The sequence below is a fragment of the Uloborus diversus genome, chromosome 1 (assembly GCF_026930045.1).
Source record: "Uloborus diversus isolate 005 chromosome 1, Udiv.v.3.1, whole genome shotgun sequence".
In the NCBI taxonomy this organism is placed as follows: Eukaryota; Metazoa; Arthropoda; class Arachnida; order Araneae; family Uloboridae; genus Uloborus; species Uloborus diversus.
Window position 1 is genome coordinate 115,638,402 of NC_072731.1, and position 18,545 is coordinate 115,656,946.

Genomic DNA, 18,545 nt, shown 5'->3' on the forward strand with positions numbered 1-18,545 from the left:
TGGACTTTGCCCATTTTTTCTCATGAATATATTATAGCCTATTGCTACTAGGATCTACGTAAAATTTATTTTTCCAAATGGTTATGATTTTTATCTTCATAAAAGAAAATGTTAGTTTGATACTCATTTCATGTTGAACAGAACTTTTTAAATAATATCACAAGCAATAAAAAAGTTGAAGAAGCAAATACATAAATTTTAAACACAAATGAAAACTTCTTATTGAATTTTAAGGGTTGTTTGAGCTCAGGAAATAAATGAATTTTCCAGCTAATTCCTTGATTACAAATAAACAAATGGATTTGAGGGAGTCAACTGTATTAACCAAATTATCCAAACAACTAACTGAAGAAATACACTTCTGGAAAAAAGTATTGCAGATTTGAGAAATCTGCTACATTTTTTTTTAAAGAATAAGCCTCCTCTCTCCCAAACATACAAATAAATATGTTATTCAATTTAGCAAAAGTTACTGAACAAAAATGACTGTTCAATTTTGTAGATAATAGAATGAAAAAGTAGATAAAAGTACACGTTTTCATAAAGCAGAAATTATTTCGGCTTCACCAAAATAAAATGAGATAAAGAAGTAATTTTAAGTTTGTTTAAGCACAAAAGATGAGTGTTACTGAACCAAAACATACTTTAATATGCTGTTGGGTAGGTATTTAATATGTCCTAGCTTTGAGAGACCACTCTTAGGCATGACAAAAAAAAAAAAACTTTTGAAACTCTTTATTTCCATAGTTCATAGAGTCAAAATTAAAATGCATTCTAAAATCTTGTTTTGTTCTGGGATGATTTCCAAATATTTTCTTTGAAAAAATGTTTTTTTTTTTTAAACTTTTTTATTCTATTTATTTAATTATTTATTGTTATTTTTTTTTGGGGGGGGGGGCTTATTCTTGAAAAAAGTACTAGATTCCTCAACCTCTGGACCAGTTGCATAAATGCCACATTAACATTTGTGTTAAAGCTTAGTATGTAAATGAGAAGAAAAATATATTACGCTCAACGTCAAGATATTTCTCTGTTAGAAAAATCTACTACTACTACTGTTATATTGTCCATGGAGCCACTTTTGTGAGCTTTTAAAGCTAAATTTTTAGCACCTTTATACCTGTCATTTTTGATATTATCTTTGACAAAAGCAATGGCATCTTCATTGCTACAGGTATCCCAGAGACCATCTGTTGCAAGGATCATGAACTGGGGATTCAATGTAGTCAAATCAAAAGTCAAGATGTCAGGATTTGCGATCACCAGATTCCTATCCTTGAGGGGAAAGTCACCCAGGGCTCTGGATGTCGCAAGAATTCCGGCAACCCTCCAAACACCATTGAAAGAGATGAACCCTCCAGCTTCTCGTATGCGACGCCTCTCTTTCAGCTGTAAGAAGAAAAAATTGAAAAGTTTACACACAAGTTAACACTAGAAAAATAGAAGGGCCACTACGCTACATCCATTTGATTATAATAATAATTAAATGGATGCAGCATAATGGTCTGAATTTTCAAAGTAAGACCCTATTTGAGTGCTTATTTTTGATCATTTAAGCATTAGCCTCATATTAGAATAAATATTGGAACCTAGTGCCAAAAATGACTAGATAAACTCCTGAGGAATCACCACGGCCGGATTTAGCCTTAACAGGGCCCTAAGCTGTTTCAGGTATGGGGTCAACTTTTGTAGTTTGAACGTTTCTCTCGATGGAGTAAGAGGCAATTTTTTACTTTTCCCCCCTTTACTATGTTTGTCTCCTTCCTCTGATACATACAGCAATACTTTTACTTTTTTGATCATTTTTTCCCTGGTGTCCTTTTCGGATTGGCGTTAAGAGGGAGAATGGTATTAAGAGAGTGACGCAGGACTCCCCATTAAGTGAAGTATAGAATATCTCCAATTCTAGGGGGTCTGGGGTTTTCTCCTCTGGAGGAAAGTTTGAAAAATAGGTATAAAATTCTGCATTTTGAAAAGCCTTATAAGATGTAGTTGGAACTACAAAAATATCAAGACAAAAATAGGAAAACAAAACATTTTTAAAGTCATAGACTCTTTTGCAAATTAAGATAATGCACAGTAAAAATTGTTTTTGATTTCACAAATCATTGACAGCAGTTGACAGAGAGAAAGAGCATAGGAAGAGAAAAGACAACGCATTGCTACTTGCTCACATTGGCTTTCGGTGCAATTAGTTCTTAATCACCCTTCCAACCCACCGACAAAGACAACAATGAATTAAATATGAAATGATCAATTGTGAAAAATGCTTTAAAAGAAATGGTGCACATGTGCAGATTTAGAATATATGTTACAAGACAGTAACATACTGCCCATTTGAACAATTGATAATTTATACACTTGATAAGAAATAAAATTGGAGCCCAACTTTGCTTCGGATTTTCAAAGACTTATCTAATTATTTTCAAGGACTCTAGAACAATTAAAATTATTTAACTCACTTCATTTGTAGTTTCCAGTCTCTGATATTTTAGTACTTGGTTGTAAATTTTACACTGCTGTTAAAACTTTGTACTTCGTAAGAAACAGCTATTTTAAAATTTAAAGAAAAAAATCTATAGATTTCTCATGACAACAACTTCTCTTCAATTGTAAGTGGGACAGAAAACGAAAAGGAATAGGGTTAGTGTATTTTTTTCCATGCTAAACAGATTGACAAAATGCAGAAGTAAGATAAAAGCAAGCAACACCAAAAGAATTTCCAAAATAATTTTCAATTTTCACTCTTTGCTTTTGCTATGTAATTTTGATAATCCAGAAATTGGTACAGTGGTCAAGTTTTTGCAAATGTAATTAATTTTATTTTGATACCCTCTTATTCAGAATATTGCTCCCTTGTTTAAACAGGCATGGGAATGGTTCAATTTATCTAATTCTAGTATTTTATTTGGCACCTAAAAAAAGTCATCAAAAATGATGCCAACTTGGCGATATTTCTTAATTTCTACGTAATCCCATAATCATAATGTTAAATAGTGCATAGTAGGGAAAGTAACATATGGGTTAAAGTTTCAAGTACAGTCGACTCCTGCTATAACGTGATCCGACTTACGCGAAATGGCTATAATGCGATTTTTTCACCAGTAAAGAATTTTAGGTCTAACGCAAATTCCTCACCCGCAACGCGAAACATTTCGGAGAGGAATCGTGGTGTGTAAGTATTGGCTCTATTATTGTCTACTATAACTTTTTTTCGTGAATAGACCTTTCTCCCTTTCGCATCACTGAGAGCGGAAATTCTCACACTGTACTAGTCAATCTAAACATCGCATATACAAATGGTTACTCCTTATTTTCTATTTATTATTTTTTTCATTCCAAATGAGAAAGTTGATGAAATATAATTGCACCTAAGAGCGCTGTTTCATCCGAAGTTTATGAAGATAGAAGGAAGAAGAGAAAGTTTTTGACAATTAAAAAAAAGCTAAAGCATTTTGATGCAAAAGCATCTTGAAAAGTTGAATCTCGACTAAAAAATGCGTCGAAGATAGCACGACAATTAGGTATGAGTGAATCTTCCATACATACAATTAAAAGTCAAGAAAAGGAAATCGTAAAAGTTCACCGAGTAATACCTTAGTAAAATGCAAAAATTTATGAAAATGGAAGCTGATCTTATATTATGAATTAAAGAAACCAGGAAGAAGAGTGTTGCCAATGCCATCGATGGAAACGTTATAAAAAACTAGTAAAGCAACTGCATTTTAAAATTTATTAGAATAACGGATTGATCACCTAGCAAAAATCATTATCATCTTCACTTTTTTAAGCTACAAATATCATTACTGGATCACTGTAGAGTACAACTACAGTGAATTTGCTTTTTTTACAACGTACGTACTTTGTCTTTCTTTCCCATTGATCATTGATTTTGTGTATCGTAGCAGTATTTTATGTTGAATAAAACGGTCTTTTAAAAGAATATAAGTAAACTTTCAGTTCTTTATATAAGAAACAGTAATGCATAGTTGAGAAATGGTTTTTAACAGTTGAGAGGGTGTTTACAAGTGTCTAAAATAATTGGGCATGTTTATAGAAGTTTTTACGCATAGCCTTTTCCACAACGCGAAATTTCGACTTACGCGAGGAGTCTTGGAACGCATCCCCCGCGTAAGTCGGGACTTGACTGTACTATGGTAATTTTAAGCAAAAATTAATAATATTTATAATATAATTACACACTTGAAATGAGGCCTAGCATTGCAATATATGAACCTTATCAGTGTGACTATCAGTCACTTTAAACTGATGAAAAGTGAACTGTAATTAAGAACATTTTATACTTCCCTAGAGAACCTCATGGGTCACATTTTTGCAGAAACTCCCTTTTTCTTCCTTTAAACTTTGCCTAGGTACTACCAAAGCAGCATTCCTGAAATTGGGTACAAATCTGAAATTTTAGTCATTGCAAATTCCAAAGTTAGTCCAGAACTAAAAGTGTGACCACCATCTCCAATTTAGTCCTCTACACTCAACCACTGAATAAATTTTTTTATCATTACATAAAATGAAAGGTGAAACTACAAAAACAAGAATAAATAAAGTAACTTGTTAAAATTCAAAGATCTCACCTGATCAGGCTTATGATCAAAGGACAAAGGTATAGTATTTCCTTTTGAATCACAGATTACACCCCTAGAATCTCCTACATTTGCAACTATTAATTCATTTTTATAAATGATTGCTACTAAAGCTGTTGTACCTATTTAAATAAATAAACATAATATTAGAAATTAATCTTATTATCACTCTGAACATTTAAAAATTACATGAATCATAGTAACAAATCACATCACTTGGAATGTACCAATATGACAAGACATAATCATGCTTAAATGATTTAAAAAAAAAAAAAAAAAGATCATTACTCATAACATGAGCTTAATAAGCATGAAACTGCAGTCCTCGGCTGGAAATGACCGAGCTGGTGGTGTATTTCATGTATTTCTGCTTTAGCCCTGGCTAATGGGCGGTAATTTACTGAATATACCGTGCCCTGCCAACAATTTTCGAGTTGAACTGAACCATTGCTTCGGTCACTCGTCTGGTTGTGCTCTGGTTCTATTTTAGCTACCAGTTTGTTAGGCCCTCTTGGCTTCCTTAAGAGGTTTTCCATCTCCAGCTCAGTCACTTTCCTATGCCGGGCTGATGAGTGCTAATAAGCATGAAACTGCAGTCCTCGCAGGAAATGACTGAGCTGGCAGTGTATTTCATGTATTACTCATAGCATTTGCAAAATCATAAACCAAGCAGTATTTAATAACAATACTTAATTTGCAACAAATATTAAAATGTTTCTTTTCAAAATTTTAAGCAGGTTGAATTTTTAAATAATGTATAGAATATTTATCTTTTACCTATTCTTATTCAAAAAAAAAAAAAAATCGGTATTCTCATTAATGTTGTTGTTGTCATGGGCCAGCTAGATTAGCATTTTGGGGTGCGCTGCTTCACTTGTCCAACTTATAACTGCACTGCAATTTGGTGTTAAGTCTGACTTCTATAGTACGCACTCGCCATAAGAGAACGTTTACAGGGTAGGCAACCATTCACAGCACAACAATCAGGACCAGATTTAGGGGAGGGCAGGTGGGGCTACTGCCCCGGGGCCTCCACAACAAAGGGGCCCCCACAATAAAATTTTTACAAAATATCCTAACTTTCACGGGTCGAAAATATCGCATATATGCATATATATCAAAATATTCGGATATATATCAAAGTATAGGATATATTGAAAATATGATGATCTTTTCATACCCTGATTAGGGGCTTCCACTCCTTTGTTGCCCCGGGGCCTCCACACTTCCAAATCCGGTCCTGACAACAACACATTCACACAAAGAAAGGACAGAAACAGGAGAGAGAAAGTATGTCCATGCCCGAGCCAGGATTCAAACCTAGATCTTTCTGTCGCAGGCAGACTTCTCTAACCACTAGACAAGGCTGGTGGCTATTCCAAATAATGATAAATACTTATACAGATTTATCAGATAATATGTGGAAATCGAAGACTACCAAAAGCCATCTTTGATCAAAAACATTTAAAAAAAAGATTACTAGGCATATTTTTACTTTAAAACAACTAGCAGCTGCATTTTATCACCAGATAGCTATTTTGGGTTAAGTCTTGCATATAAAAAGAATATAGTTATAAACAGGAATATTTGAAGACGGTATGATTCCCCTCCCCCCATTAAGAATAAGGATTTTTCAAAGAAGTTTTAACAAATTGTAATTTTGGAAATTTAACATATTTTTGCACATAAAGAAATATAGTAAAAACTAATTCAATATGTATTAAAATGTAAAATATAAAGCAATACTTTCACTATGCATGCATTTCTGTCATCTTTTCAGAGAGATAAATTACTTTCATAATTTTATTTAAAAGTAACTTTTAAATCATTTTTGTTGACATGGGAAAACGCAAAAAGGAATGAAAATTACTAAACGAAGAATTACAAGCATAGCATATACTGACACCCTGGCTGCGAAATGCCTTTTTTCTTCTTTTTTTTCCCCTTTTCATTTTTTTTTCGGTGTCATAAAAACTCTTGAACCTATGAAGTATTATGGGGCAAACCGCAAATTCATACGACAATTTGTTGGTTTTCTATGAATTTTTTAAATATGTCAAGGACTTTTCGGACACTCTGTATTACTGTCAGAATAAAAAAAATTAAATTTCCCACACACAAAAAATAAATAAATAAAACAATGATAATATTAAAGGAAATAACAATTTATTTCAATTAAAAATCAAAATGGTTCAGCAACAAATTACATAGAACTGCTTGAGTCTTTCTGAGCAGCTTTCAAATTTTTTTTATCACCAGTGTCTATTATGGCTTGCCCAGCCTCAATGTCAATCATGCATTTACATTTGAGTTTTAGTTTTTAATTTCGTATTTCCCTCATCTATCATTGCCTGAGCTGAATTAGTGCTTTCTTTGAATCCTTTCAGTTTATCTCAAGAACATTTTTTCAATTTAGGTTTTATATTTTTCTTTCTTATTTCCCCCAAAAATTTTTTCCTTCTGTTCCTTATATTTCAAGTGTGCTGCTTTGCACAACTGGATCATTTTTATTTGCATCAACATTTTTCAGAGTGTTTTACCAAAGTTTTTATCACTCTAAGAGCAACAATCGTGTCTAAACTCATGTTTGGTTTGTCAACAGTCACAATTATTTTGTTAGTTTCTCTCCTCAGAAGTTTAGCCATGAGAGAAAGTCAGGACAGCCTTAACAAGTTTGGTCAAATTAGGGTAGTGCAGCTTTTCATCCTTCAGGTGAAAGATGAAATTCCAATACTTATTGACGGGCTTATCTGCTACATTCTTAGGAATTTCTTCGTCACTGATGCACATAAGGGTGTATTCAAAAAAAAAAACGTTTTTTTTTTCAAATCGCACACCCTCTTATATATTCTTTTATGTCAAAACAATTGTGAAAATTTTCATATAATTTTTACAAGGACAACCACTGCCAACTTGCACCTGAAAATTGTGAACCAGCACTTGTGTACTAGGCTGAATCGAATTTTTTTTTTTTTGGAAATTTGAAATTTTATGTTGATAAAATGTTGCCCCTATAGCCCTGTATACACCACAAAAACATTCATCCAAATTAAAAACTGTTAAGGTACACAGTGGGAGGCCTTTTATAAAAAAAATGATTTTTCTATTTATTTTTTTAAAAAAATTATACACATATTTATATTAAATATCAATTTCAAAAATTATTAACAAACACATATTTAAAGCAACATTTGCAAATGAAAAAAAAACTTTTTTAAATGAAAAAATTAACTGAAACATGAAAAAAACCCCATATTTTTGTACCACATAATTATTACTATGTTGGAGACTTAAATACTGCATGAGAGCAAAATCTCCTATTTAATGCTAATTACCTACTTTATTGTTTATATTTTTCAGTTTTATAATTTTTAAAAATTTACCTTATGTTTTTTAAAAACATATGAATAATATTAGTTTTATGAAGAAAACAATACTTTATTTTTTCATAACTTGAATCAATGTTTTTGTGGTACATTTGGGGCAATCAGGGCAACGTTTTATCAACATGAAAATTCTAATATTTTATTGGATCTAACACAAGTAAATTTTCACTAGTTTTCCCTTTAAGAGCTTCTCTTTTGATGAAGCAGAGCATAACTTTCAATGAAAGATCATATAACTCATTATGCATAAGGTGTAGAATTCCTCTGGGGTACCAAAAATATAGATTTCTTTTGGAAATATAGGATGACTTTGATCTCTGCAAACAGTTAAAAATTTTAAATCATTCTGATAATATTTCTGATACAATTAAAATCATGAGAAATATGCAGACGACAGTCTATTACAATTTATCATTCCTATTGTTGCATTAATAAGACTATTTTTATTTGCATTTTTTTTTTTTTTCAAATCAGCACCTTGAAGTGATTGGCGCCAAAATTGAACCAACACTTGCACCACCCCCTTTTCAGCTCTTGATGCCAAAATAAAATTAGCTCTTGTACCATCTAAGGGCTGCTTGTCGATAAATTTTTGTTTGATTCCATTCATTATTTCTTGAGATATAGCAGTCACAAGTGACCTTCAAAAAATGTTCTATAGCTCAGCCCCTTTTCCAGCTATTGACACCAAAATTGAATCAGCACCTGTAAATGTTAAGGGAAATATATGGACCAAATTTTGTTTGATTCTGCCAGTTACTTCTTGAGGAATAGCAGGGACACATAACTTAGGAAATGTTCCATTGCTCCACCCCCTTGGAGGAATTCGTGCCAAAAACCAATGGGCACAAGTTCACATAAGAGTACTAATTTTTGTTTGATTTCATGCGGTCGTTTTTTCTGTAGAGCGGTCACTAAAAACTGGTCACACACATGCGGACACACACACACATATAGACAGACAGACATTTTCCGAAAATGGTCGAAATGAACCAGTACACCTCAAAACGTTTGAATCCGTTAAAATTCAAAATTTGAAAATTACACAAAACCAATACTTTCTTCTATATATTAGATATCGAAGAAAGTAAAAAAGAGCTCTCCCCCCCCCCCCCCCAGCAAATATTAATGTAACTTTTCATAAAAGTAACGTATGACTTATTTTTCCAAAACCCAGTCCAATAAAAGTGCTACTTCCAAAGCTCTGAAAGTATTGATAATTTAAAGTGCTAATCATGGAACAAACTATAGTTTAAGTGTTCAGATTTGACCACATTAAATCAATTGTACAACTCAAAAAAGTAAATTAATTAAATAAAATAAAAATCTGAGAGATAGAACATCAAAAAAATCTTACCAGCAACATCTTTTGAGGCTTTCACCTTGATTAGGAGCTTCAAATCAACTTCTAAAATTTCTTTAGTTAAAAGCTTTACAAATTCTGGACCAAGGCTATTCTTCTCTGTTTTTTCACTCCTCACTGCAGTTTGTAACTTTTTCAGCAATTCTTTAAACAGATGCTTCTCTACAAAATCAGCAGCAAACTAAAAAATAAGAGAAAAAATTAGCAAATTCATAAAATGTATTTTGAAGAACCACACCAAAATTAAAGCATCATTTTTAACTAAAAGTAAAAATTTCCAACAAGCAGAATGAAGAATGCATCAAAGAAGGAAGATTATACAAATCTTTAGTATGAATACTCACCTCCCCCCCCCCCCACACACACTTTAGACTAGAGGCTACTTCTATTAGATTGTAATGTAGATAAGGGATTCCCAAACTTTTTTGACCCTTGTACCCAGAGTCACACAGATAAAAGTATAAAGTATCTGCACACACAACTGAAAAGTATCTGCAAGCTAATCACAGGGGTGTGTGGATTGTCTGGATTCAAAAAAAAAAAAAAAAAAACATTTTTGATCATAAGAAATAAATACTTGCACGTATATGCTTTGCGGTTCAAAGGAACTAATTTTCATTCCAATTATGTGAGCCTATGGATGAAAAGACCAAAGCTAAATTTTAAAACTAAGCTTCTTTTAGCAGATATCTTTGCATTCATAAGCTCACATATTTTTGGGAATTACATCTCCACTGCAGATCATACATTGGTGGGACCTTTCTCTTTTTAAGCTGCCAAGTCAAGAAATCAATAGGATACCCAAATTTCTGAGAATGAATGATTAATGGCCCAACGTACTTTAAGCGCCTAAAATTTCAGGCTTCCAGCGTGATAAAATTTTCTGTAAACTCAGACTAAAGTTGGCAATTTGGCACAAAAAGCTGATCCACTATTTTGGATCATATTTTTCGGAGATCCTACATTCTCAGGATTTGGACCTAGGAAGTTGAAAATTTGCATACATTAGTTTCAAAGGCATCTCTACACCTCTATAAAATTTCATCCAAATCGGAGATGGTCGAGTGGGGACGGTTTGAAAAATTATGTCGGTTGACGTGGAATGATTCATGACCAATATTCAGCGAGATATGAAAAATAGTTTTGTGACTAACACCACTTCTCACTTGCCATCAATATCACCTTTTGGGGGAAAATATAGCGGTTAACAAGTGTTTAAAATTATAGGCGTCCATAGAGTGTGGTTTTCCAAACTGTTCGAGGTTTTCTGGTGTGTTTTTGCGTATCACTGCAAAACATTTGATTTGCATTTATTTTTGCATAGCAATGAATAGTATATAAATACCTTGTTTTTCTTACTTTGATGACCTGTCATTCTTCTGAAAGGGCGATAAGTTCCAATCTCATCTTCTGTATGGTTCCTTAAAACTTTGAACTGGAATATCTCCTCGAGTTTTGATCACACAAAGTCTAGTTTTTTGTGTCAGTAATAGTTTTCAATGGAGATTATTTCTCTAAATATTAGTTAGGGGACCTAGGGCCCATACAAAATGTTACATTTTGTATTTTTTGACTAATTTTTATTTTTGCTTCAAACTTTCAATATCTTAACTCTGCATCTGTTTTTGAGCATTTTTGCAATTGGAAGTATATACTAACGGTTGCGAAAATAAAAGTCTTGCAGGTTAAAACGGAACACCCTGTATAAACTCTTTCCATTCAAGTAATATTTTACTACCAATAGCATACATAAATGTGTATATAAACAGTTGATTGTAAGACATTTTAAAGTGAAAATGAAAAAAAAAAAGATTAGTTGAAGTTTATGTAAGTGTGTATATAAAACAAATGAATACAGTGAAGCACCAATTATATGTTTTTGGAGGGACTGTATGAAAAATGCGTACAAATGAAAAAAACCTATAATACATATAGGTTAATGTGTATTAGACTCTGTAGGGACCAATTTAAACAATGATTAAAACGTATAAAAGAGAAACGTATAAACGGTGCTTCACTGTATTAATAAGTTATAATTCATGAAAAAACATTTATAAAACAAACACATCAGCAGTGAATATTAAAATGTTTTTCTGTTACATGGTAACATTAGTAAAGATTCTCTAAATGCATTTTAAAGGTCATAGAAATTAGAAAATATAGACTCTTCTTGATTTTTGTGCTACTCCTTATTCCTTATAGTTCTGGGGACAGAAGTTAAGTGTCCAGCAAGTTGGGGGGGGGGGGGGGGCATGGACCTTCTTGATGCTAAGCCTATGTCTACATGTTACTACGAAAGAAAGTAAAATTACATTATTTTGTTTCAAAGGTGAGAGCATCTAATTAGCACTGGTACGAGAAGTCGTACTGGTATAGTGTAATCCAGGAATAATATCTGGAACTGATGGATTCGAACAAGATTGGAATAAAAAAGACGTTGAAATTGAATAGCTAGGGGCATAAGCGTTTAAGAAAAATAAGAATGTAGGACTACTACTCAATAAACAGGAAAGAGATTAAAAATTCTTTTTCTCCCAATACTGGGGAAAAGTTATTTTTCCCTAATACTAGGAGGACAACCTCTATTTAGTTCTTTTGCCTGACGTTTCCCATCCAATATGCACTAGCCATGATGCTGTTTTTGCCTAAAAATATCAAAAACCGCAGGCTAAAAAAGATTCTTTGAAATCCCAATTGTTGGTTCAGGACCACAGGGCCGGATTTGGAAGTGTGGAGGCCCCCTAATCAGGGTTCGAAAAGATCATCATATTTTCGAAAATATCCGATACTTTGATATATATCTGAATATTTTGATATATATATATATATATATATATATATATATATATATATATGTGTATATATCCGATATTTTCGACCCGTGAAAGTTAGGATATTCTGTAAAAATTTTACTGCGGGGGCCTGGGGCAGTAGCCCCGTCTGCCCTCCCCTCAATCCGGCCCTGCAGGACTATTAAGAGAAATATTTTAGAACCTCAATTTTAAAGAATTATAGCAAGAGCTTCTCTTCCCCTAATATTGTAGAAAATCATCTAAAATTTATTTCGTTAAACTAAATATAGAAAAGGCAATCTTGGCCCAAGGGAGGGGTAACCACCCCCCAACGTCCTCCCTTGTAACCGTGCGTTTTGACAATGCATGGACAATGTATCAATTCTCTTAGAATGTTTCTCAATGTAGGACACACACTCTACATGAGGGAATTTAGATTTTGTTTTTGCTTTTCGTGATTTTCTTTTATGGCACAACAAAACCAGTTTTATTTTCTTCTTCTTACATTCTTACGTGCTGTTTGAAAGCTGGTTTTTAAACCAAATTTTGTCTTTTAGAGTTGTGTTGAATCAAAAAACATTTGTGTTTTGAGTATGAGTAACATATCACTAGATGGGCATGATCAAAAAAATTTAGGAAAATTTTAAGGTTGCTTTGCATGCAAAAAATAAAAAAATGTTTTTTTTTTTTTACGAGATTTTGAAATTGCCCGGTGAATTCCCATCTCAACCAGATCAGGAGTTCAGAGGGTAAGTAAAATAATTGTGTCATGTATTTAAAAAAAAAAAAACACTGATTACTTTACAAGTACAACATTACCTCGCCTCCATGGCCATCGAAAATCCCATATAAAAATATTCCAGTTTCTTTGTCAGACATAACACTAAATCTATCTTCCATTCTATTTCTACGTCCTTTCATAGCATACACGCAAGAATCGTCTTTTATGAGTTCCCATGTGTCACGTTCTTTCAATAAATCATATGAATCAAATATTAATCTTTTCTGTATTCGGTGTGAAAATAATCTGCGAAAAAGCCTTCGAAGCAAGTCTCCTGCATGGTAAAATAAAAACAATAAGATGGAGAGAGCGAAAAATGTTAAATAAATTTCCAACTTTGATGTTGAATCCGACGTATCACCAGCAAAATATTTGGAAAATGTTGTCAGAGGGAAACTCCAAAAAATGCTAGAAACAAATTTTAAGTGTTTTAGGACGGCATGATACATTGCATATTCTTCAGACTCTTCATCCATAATTAAAACAAAACTACAGCAGACAATTTTTCAACAATGTCGTCCATCACTGGACTATTGCCTACTATAAATGTCTAAAAATAGAAGCATTGGCAATAAAGCCATGACAGAGCAATATTTTTAGATTACATCCTAAAAATAGAATTGTATGGATTTAATACTATCTAACATGAAAAAATTGCTTATATACTGTTGATGCATGCATTAATTCTCACAACTTACATTCGACGAGCACGATCGGTAGCGACCGGTTGGTTAATCACGTGACAGCCAAGACATCAGCGGTTACAAACCGATTGTTCAAGAGCCAATGGTTTATGGAACGCTTTTGTTGGTTGATCACCGGTTACTTGCGCAGACATGGCGCAGACGAATAACACGCAGGTGAAAATTACTTATAATTGGTCAAAAATGTCACGTGGTTTCTGCAACCAATCAACCAGCTTAAGTTGCGGTTGACCGGAGATATATGCGACCGGCTCATAGAACGACACGACATCAGAAGCAACTAGTTAACCGGTAGCTTTCATGACTGCTGCGGTTAGGAATCGGTTATTCACCGATCAACCGGTGAGGTTCGTAGGACTAGAGTCCCTATCACGTCCCTATATGAAAACGTAGTTTTCAGAGTTGCGACAACGCGGTATCATTTTCCTATTGGTCGAAGACCGCCTGAGGCAAGGTTTCTTCTTCTCCCGTAGGATTAACATGGAGCGTATGACAGTGCTGTGGAAAAACCCAGAATCTGAAAAATTAAAGGTGAGTCCAGGATTTCAATGCTCATATTACTGTTCTACAATGTTCAAATTATACGTGTGTAGCTTTACTTGAGTGAGTCCATTCCTATTTCTTTAACTATCGCGTAATTATATCAAGAACATGTGTTCCGGTGTGCTAAAATTCCATAATGACACTTTATTTGGGTCTTTTATAGTTATTTTTTCTGTTAAATCGATGATTCCAATCACAACGTTATTGAAAAACAACACTTTAAGACAAGGCAAATGTTTAAATTGTGTAAATTAAATTTTTTTAACGCTAGATCTCTGTATTCGGTTTGGCGCGATCAATTTCGTGCTTGGCGACGAGTGGAAGTAAACAAAACATACACTTGTGATGTGAAGAGATCTTAACTTGTGATTTGTATTCTAAATGCCTTATGCTGCGGAAATTTTTATTTTAAATGAATGTGACTTGATATTAAAAGCCGTTTTAACTTATGTTTTAATGTTAAGGTTTTTATTTTTCCTGATCATTTCTTAGACAAAAATTGACTACTGTATCGTTTTTAATGTTCCTTCAAGCTATAAAACTCCAAGTTAAATCTTCTCTTTATGCAACGTAAGTATTTACAGTGTCAAATTTTTGTTTTTTGAAAGGAGATGCAGAGGAAATAAAATGTTTATAAATTATAGGACTTTCAGTGCTTACTGGCAGTATCTTTTAATAACATTTTGATTTATGGAAACGTTTTGTTATGATATTCTGCTAAATGTTTATTAGTTAAAATTTGTTTAAAAAAATGTCAGTTCGATTATGAAATTAATGTGACCACATGAATTTGCCAAAGCGTTTGAGGTGGATATGAAGTGCAACACTTGCTTGACACACAGTACAGTTTTTATCTATTTTTTAGGTTGAGCGAGCCAATTTAAAATGTATTATTTTATTAAAAATTTAATGAATTGTAGGTAGTTTTGGTTATTTTGGAAATTTACTCTTTTTTATTCAACAAGCATGCCAGTCGCTGTGTGTTCCATCATAAACAGAAAACTGAGGTGTTCTAAGTTCGATTCAAGTAGTGTGTTGGTACGTTTTATTATGCTCTAATTAGGGTTTACTAATTTTTAGGTTGCCTTGTTATTTCCTTTACCTGCTATTTCTTTATCACCTGAAGAATCAAGTGCATGCTATCACCCCACTTCAGGTTCGTAAAAATTTCTATTTTTATTGAGAAAATGATTTTTAAATAATTATGCCATGATTGATACATAGTTAAGTTTTAACAAGTTTTGAATTACCTTTGAGGTAAGGACTGTTATCATGGGTTTTTGAGATTGTAAAAGTTCTCCCAGCCACAAAGTTCTTGTTTGTCAGAAATTAGGTACATTTAAAGTTTTGCGAGTTGAAATATCAATACTTTTATAATAAAATGCTGAATCAAAGATTTTTTTAAGTGAAACTTTTTATGCAAGGGCTTTGAAGTTATATCCAACCTTTTTGTGTGATGAAAAGTGGTGGGGATAAGCAATGTCGGTTAGAAGGAAAATAGTGGCTTGCTTGCCTTCGGATATTGGAGGAAAGTGAGACCTTCCGCTCTTCTCGCTTTCTTTCTCATTTTGTATGGTTGCATGTACTACGTTTAGGCAGCGCGGAGATCAATATGTACATTTGTAATTACTTACTTTAGTTATCGTAAACAGATCATTTCTCTTCTTAAGAAGGAAGAAGATGATCATTATAAGTGGACACGTATGTAATTTTATGTAAGAAAATGAATAAGAAATACAATATATTCAAAAGTGTTTGATGAACAATTAACATGTTTTGCGTCTATCGTGTGTCATTATGACACAACCCGTTTCTTGGAATCAAACTTTAGAAGAATTCTACTCTTCTAGATCAGCAGAAAAATAAAATACATGAAGCTCTCACCCCACATCAATTTCGTAAAAATTTCGATATTTGGTGGAAAAATGATTTTTAAATAATCCTATCTCGATTAATGTGGAGTTAAATTTTAACTAGTGTGGCATTTTAAAATAAAGGCTGTCATAATGGGTTTTTGAGATTATCCGTAAAAATCAGGGTTCGAAAATATCCGATATTTTGATATATATTAGATATTTTTATATTTATCCGATGTTTTCAATCAATGCAAAATAAAGTCTTTAGTAACTGCTTCCTTAAATCAGAGTTGTTTATTTCTCTTATATTATTATTATTATAAATGCATCCACTTTAAAAGTAATGTTTCTTTCATTATTTATATTCATTTATTACATGTTCGTGATTTTGCCTCACCCACTCAAAAGGTGATTCATTTGCATCTGAGTTCATTTCAACCACTCATAAAAATAAATGTATAAATAAAAAATATTCAATTTATCAGAGATTATCTTAATTTGTTAAAGGCTTTAGAAAATCAATACTTTTGTCAGGAAATAGAACATTGAAATAAAGGTGAATTCAAATGCTCTAAGACAATGGTGAAAATGGACAATTTTGAAAACATATGACTTTCAAAACTGATTCATGTGGCCAGCTGAAATATCTGGTATAGATAAATGAATTTACTGAAAAATGTGGCTTTATTTTAAAGAATAAATTTAAGCATCAGTTATATTGCATTCTCTATATTTTTACTTCACTTAAATTTATATGTTAAAGCCAAACAAGAACAGTTTATAAATAGTTTCTACAGTATGCACTCACATTTTTTGAATCACAAGCACAAGTAAGCTCTTTGATGAGGTAGTGGCGTTCACGTAAAAGTTTAAGACAGGAGTTTAATTTTTTTCTCCTCAATCTTGACTAAAACCATTAAAAAAATTAATTTTTAGTTTTCTGAAAATTACTCAGGACTGCTGAAATAACACTTTCTGGAAAAAAATTTGTTCAATATAACTGTGCCATATGTGATTTCATGATAGGATTTGTAGGACCATAGGAGCTATTTGTTGGTCAGAAAATAAAATAAAAAATATTAATATTATTAAAATAATTGGGACTTGAACAACGTGCCCCACTGTCCAACATACCCCACCTGCCCCTACAATTTTGCTGTGGATATTCCTAAGTGAAATGCAAAAAAAAACAAGCAAGTTTTCTCACGGTTCCTATAAAATTTGGAATCACGAACAATCATTACTTATTTTAGTCATCATAAACTGATGATTTCTCTTCTTAAGAGCAAAGATGATGCACACTAAAAAATATGTACATAATATTATGTACATAAATGAATGAAAAACATAATCTATGCTAGTCAAAAGAGATTGATGAATTAAAATATTCCCTGTAATATGTGTTTTACTTTTTCATGTGTTTTTAGAACACCCTGTTATTTGAAATTAAACTTTACAACACACTTAATACAAAGTAGTTGAAATACAGCTCTATTTCAATTAAAGTGTGTTTATTTATTTTCCATTTATAATTTTATGAACTACTTTAAAAAACATTCCTGCCAATTCAAAACATCAGCCGTACTGATGATTTAGCACATTTGAAGAGTTTTACTTCAGCTTTAAAATTTATTTGCCCTTAATGTTTTTTAAGTTTCTTCCAGATATTCTGCAACTTAAAGAAAGCTCAACTACTAATTGAATTGTAGCCCTGATGCAGATGTTCTAGAAAACTCATGATAATATTGTACTGTTTGCTTAAAAAATTGTATAATAGAATAATCTCCAGTATTAAGTTTACAAGGATGTCCAGAAATCATTTTCGAAGTTTTCTTAGCTTGATAGCTTTATCAAAACTAATTTTAATGAAGTTGTTTGAAAAAAAAATAATAAATTTCCATGTATAATATGCCATTCATGTTTGTTATGTTGTAAACTTCAGGAAATTTGTTGCCGAAATGGTCTTTGGATTTTCAACAACGACATACAAACCAACGAAAATTTTGTGTTTAAATGCTAAATAGTGTAATTAAATGAAATTTTGATCTTCTTCATACAGACAATGCTGTATTTCTGATTTGTTACACTTATTATCAAATTTATTGTCATTCATTAGTATAATAATATTGAAATGTAAAGAGGTTAAACAAACAATACTTTTGCAACAGAAATTTTAGAATAGTAGCTGGTGTTCTGTTTTGATTCTCTAAATTTAGAGTTTTGAATTTGTTTTGTAAATCAAGTGCTTTCTTTAGGTTTATGCTTGTTTGTCATGTAAAAATATTGTTTTCAATTCAGATTTATAGTAAATTTTTTGGTATTTAAAGCAAGGCTAAAAAATTTAGATATACATAAAATTATGAAAGATGTATTTAGGTTTGTTTATTGTTATACCTTATTTCAGCATTAAATAAACAGTTCATTTCTGCTTATTCTGTTCCTGTAATTATCCAGAACCTCCCCCCCTCTCTAAAAGAGATTTTTCTCCCCACTTAAAATACAGGACAGAATTTGAATAA

At 32.3% G+C, this 18,545-nt stretch overlaps 1 protein-coding gene across 1 annotated transcript; it reads right to left on the reverse strand.

Moving 5' to 3' along the window:
* Positions 1-540: 540 nt before the first annotated feature.
* On the reverse strand, positions 541-13,424 carry LOC129218006 (protein phosphatase 1L-like). Its single transcript, XM_054852191.1, has 4 exons — positions 12,962-13,424; positions 9,345-9,531; positions 4,593-4,723; positions 541-1,389 (listed from the first exon to the last, which is right to left on the reverse strand). The coding sequence occupies exons 1-4, from the start codon at positions 13,397-13,399 to the stop codon at positions 1,018-1,020; spliced, it is 1,128 nt and encodes a 375-aa protein (XP_054708166.1). The 5' UTR covers positions 13,400-13,424; the 3' UTR covers positions 541-1,017.
* Positions 13,425-18,545: the final 5,121 nt, after the last annotated feature.

Coding starts and splice junctions, on each gene's coding strand:
- LOC129218006 (XM_054852191.1), bottom strand. CDS start 13,399: ATGGATGAAGAGTCTGAAGAATATGCAATGTATCATGCCGTCCTAAAA. Junction 4,724..9,344: donor AGCCTCAAAAGATGTTGCTG/GTAAGATTTTTT, acceptor TTATTTAAATAG/GTACAACAGCTTTAGTAGCA. Junction 1,390..4,592: donor TTGATCATAAGCCTGATCAG/GTGAGATCTTTG, acceptor TTCTTCTTACAG/CTGAAAGAGAGGCGTCGCAT.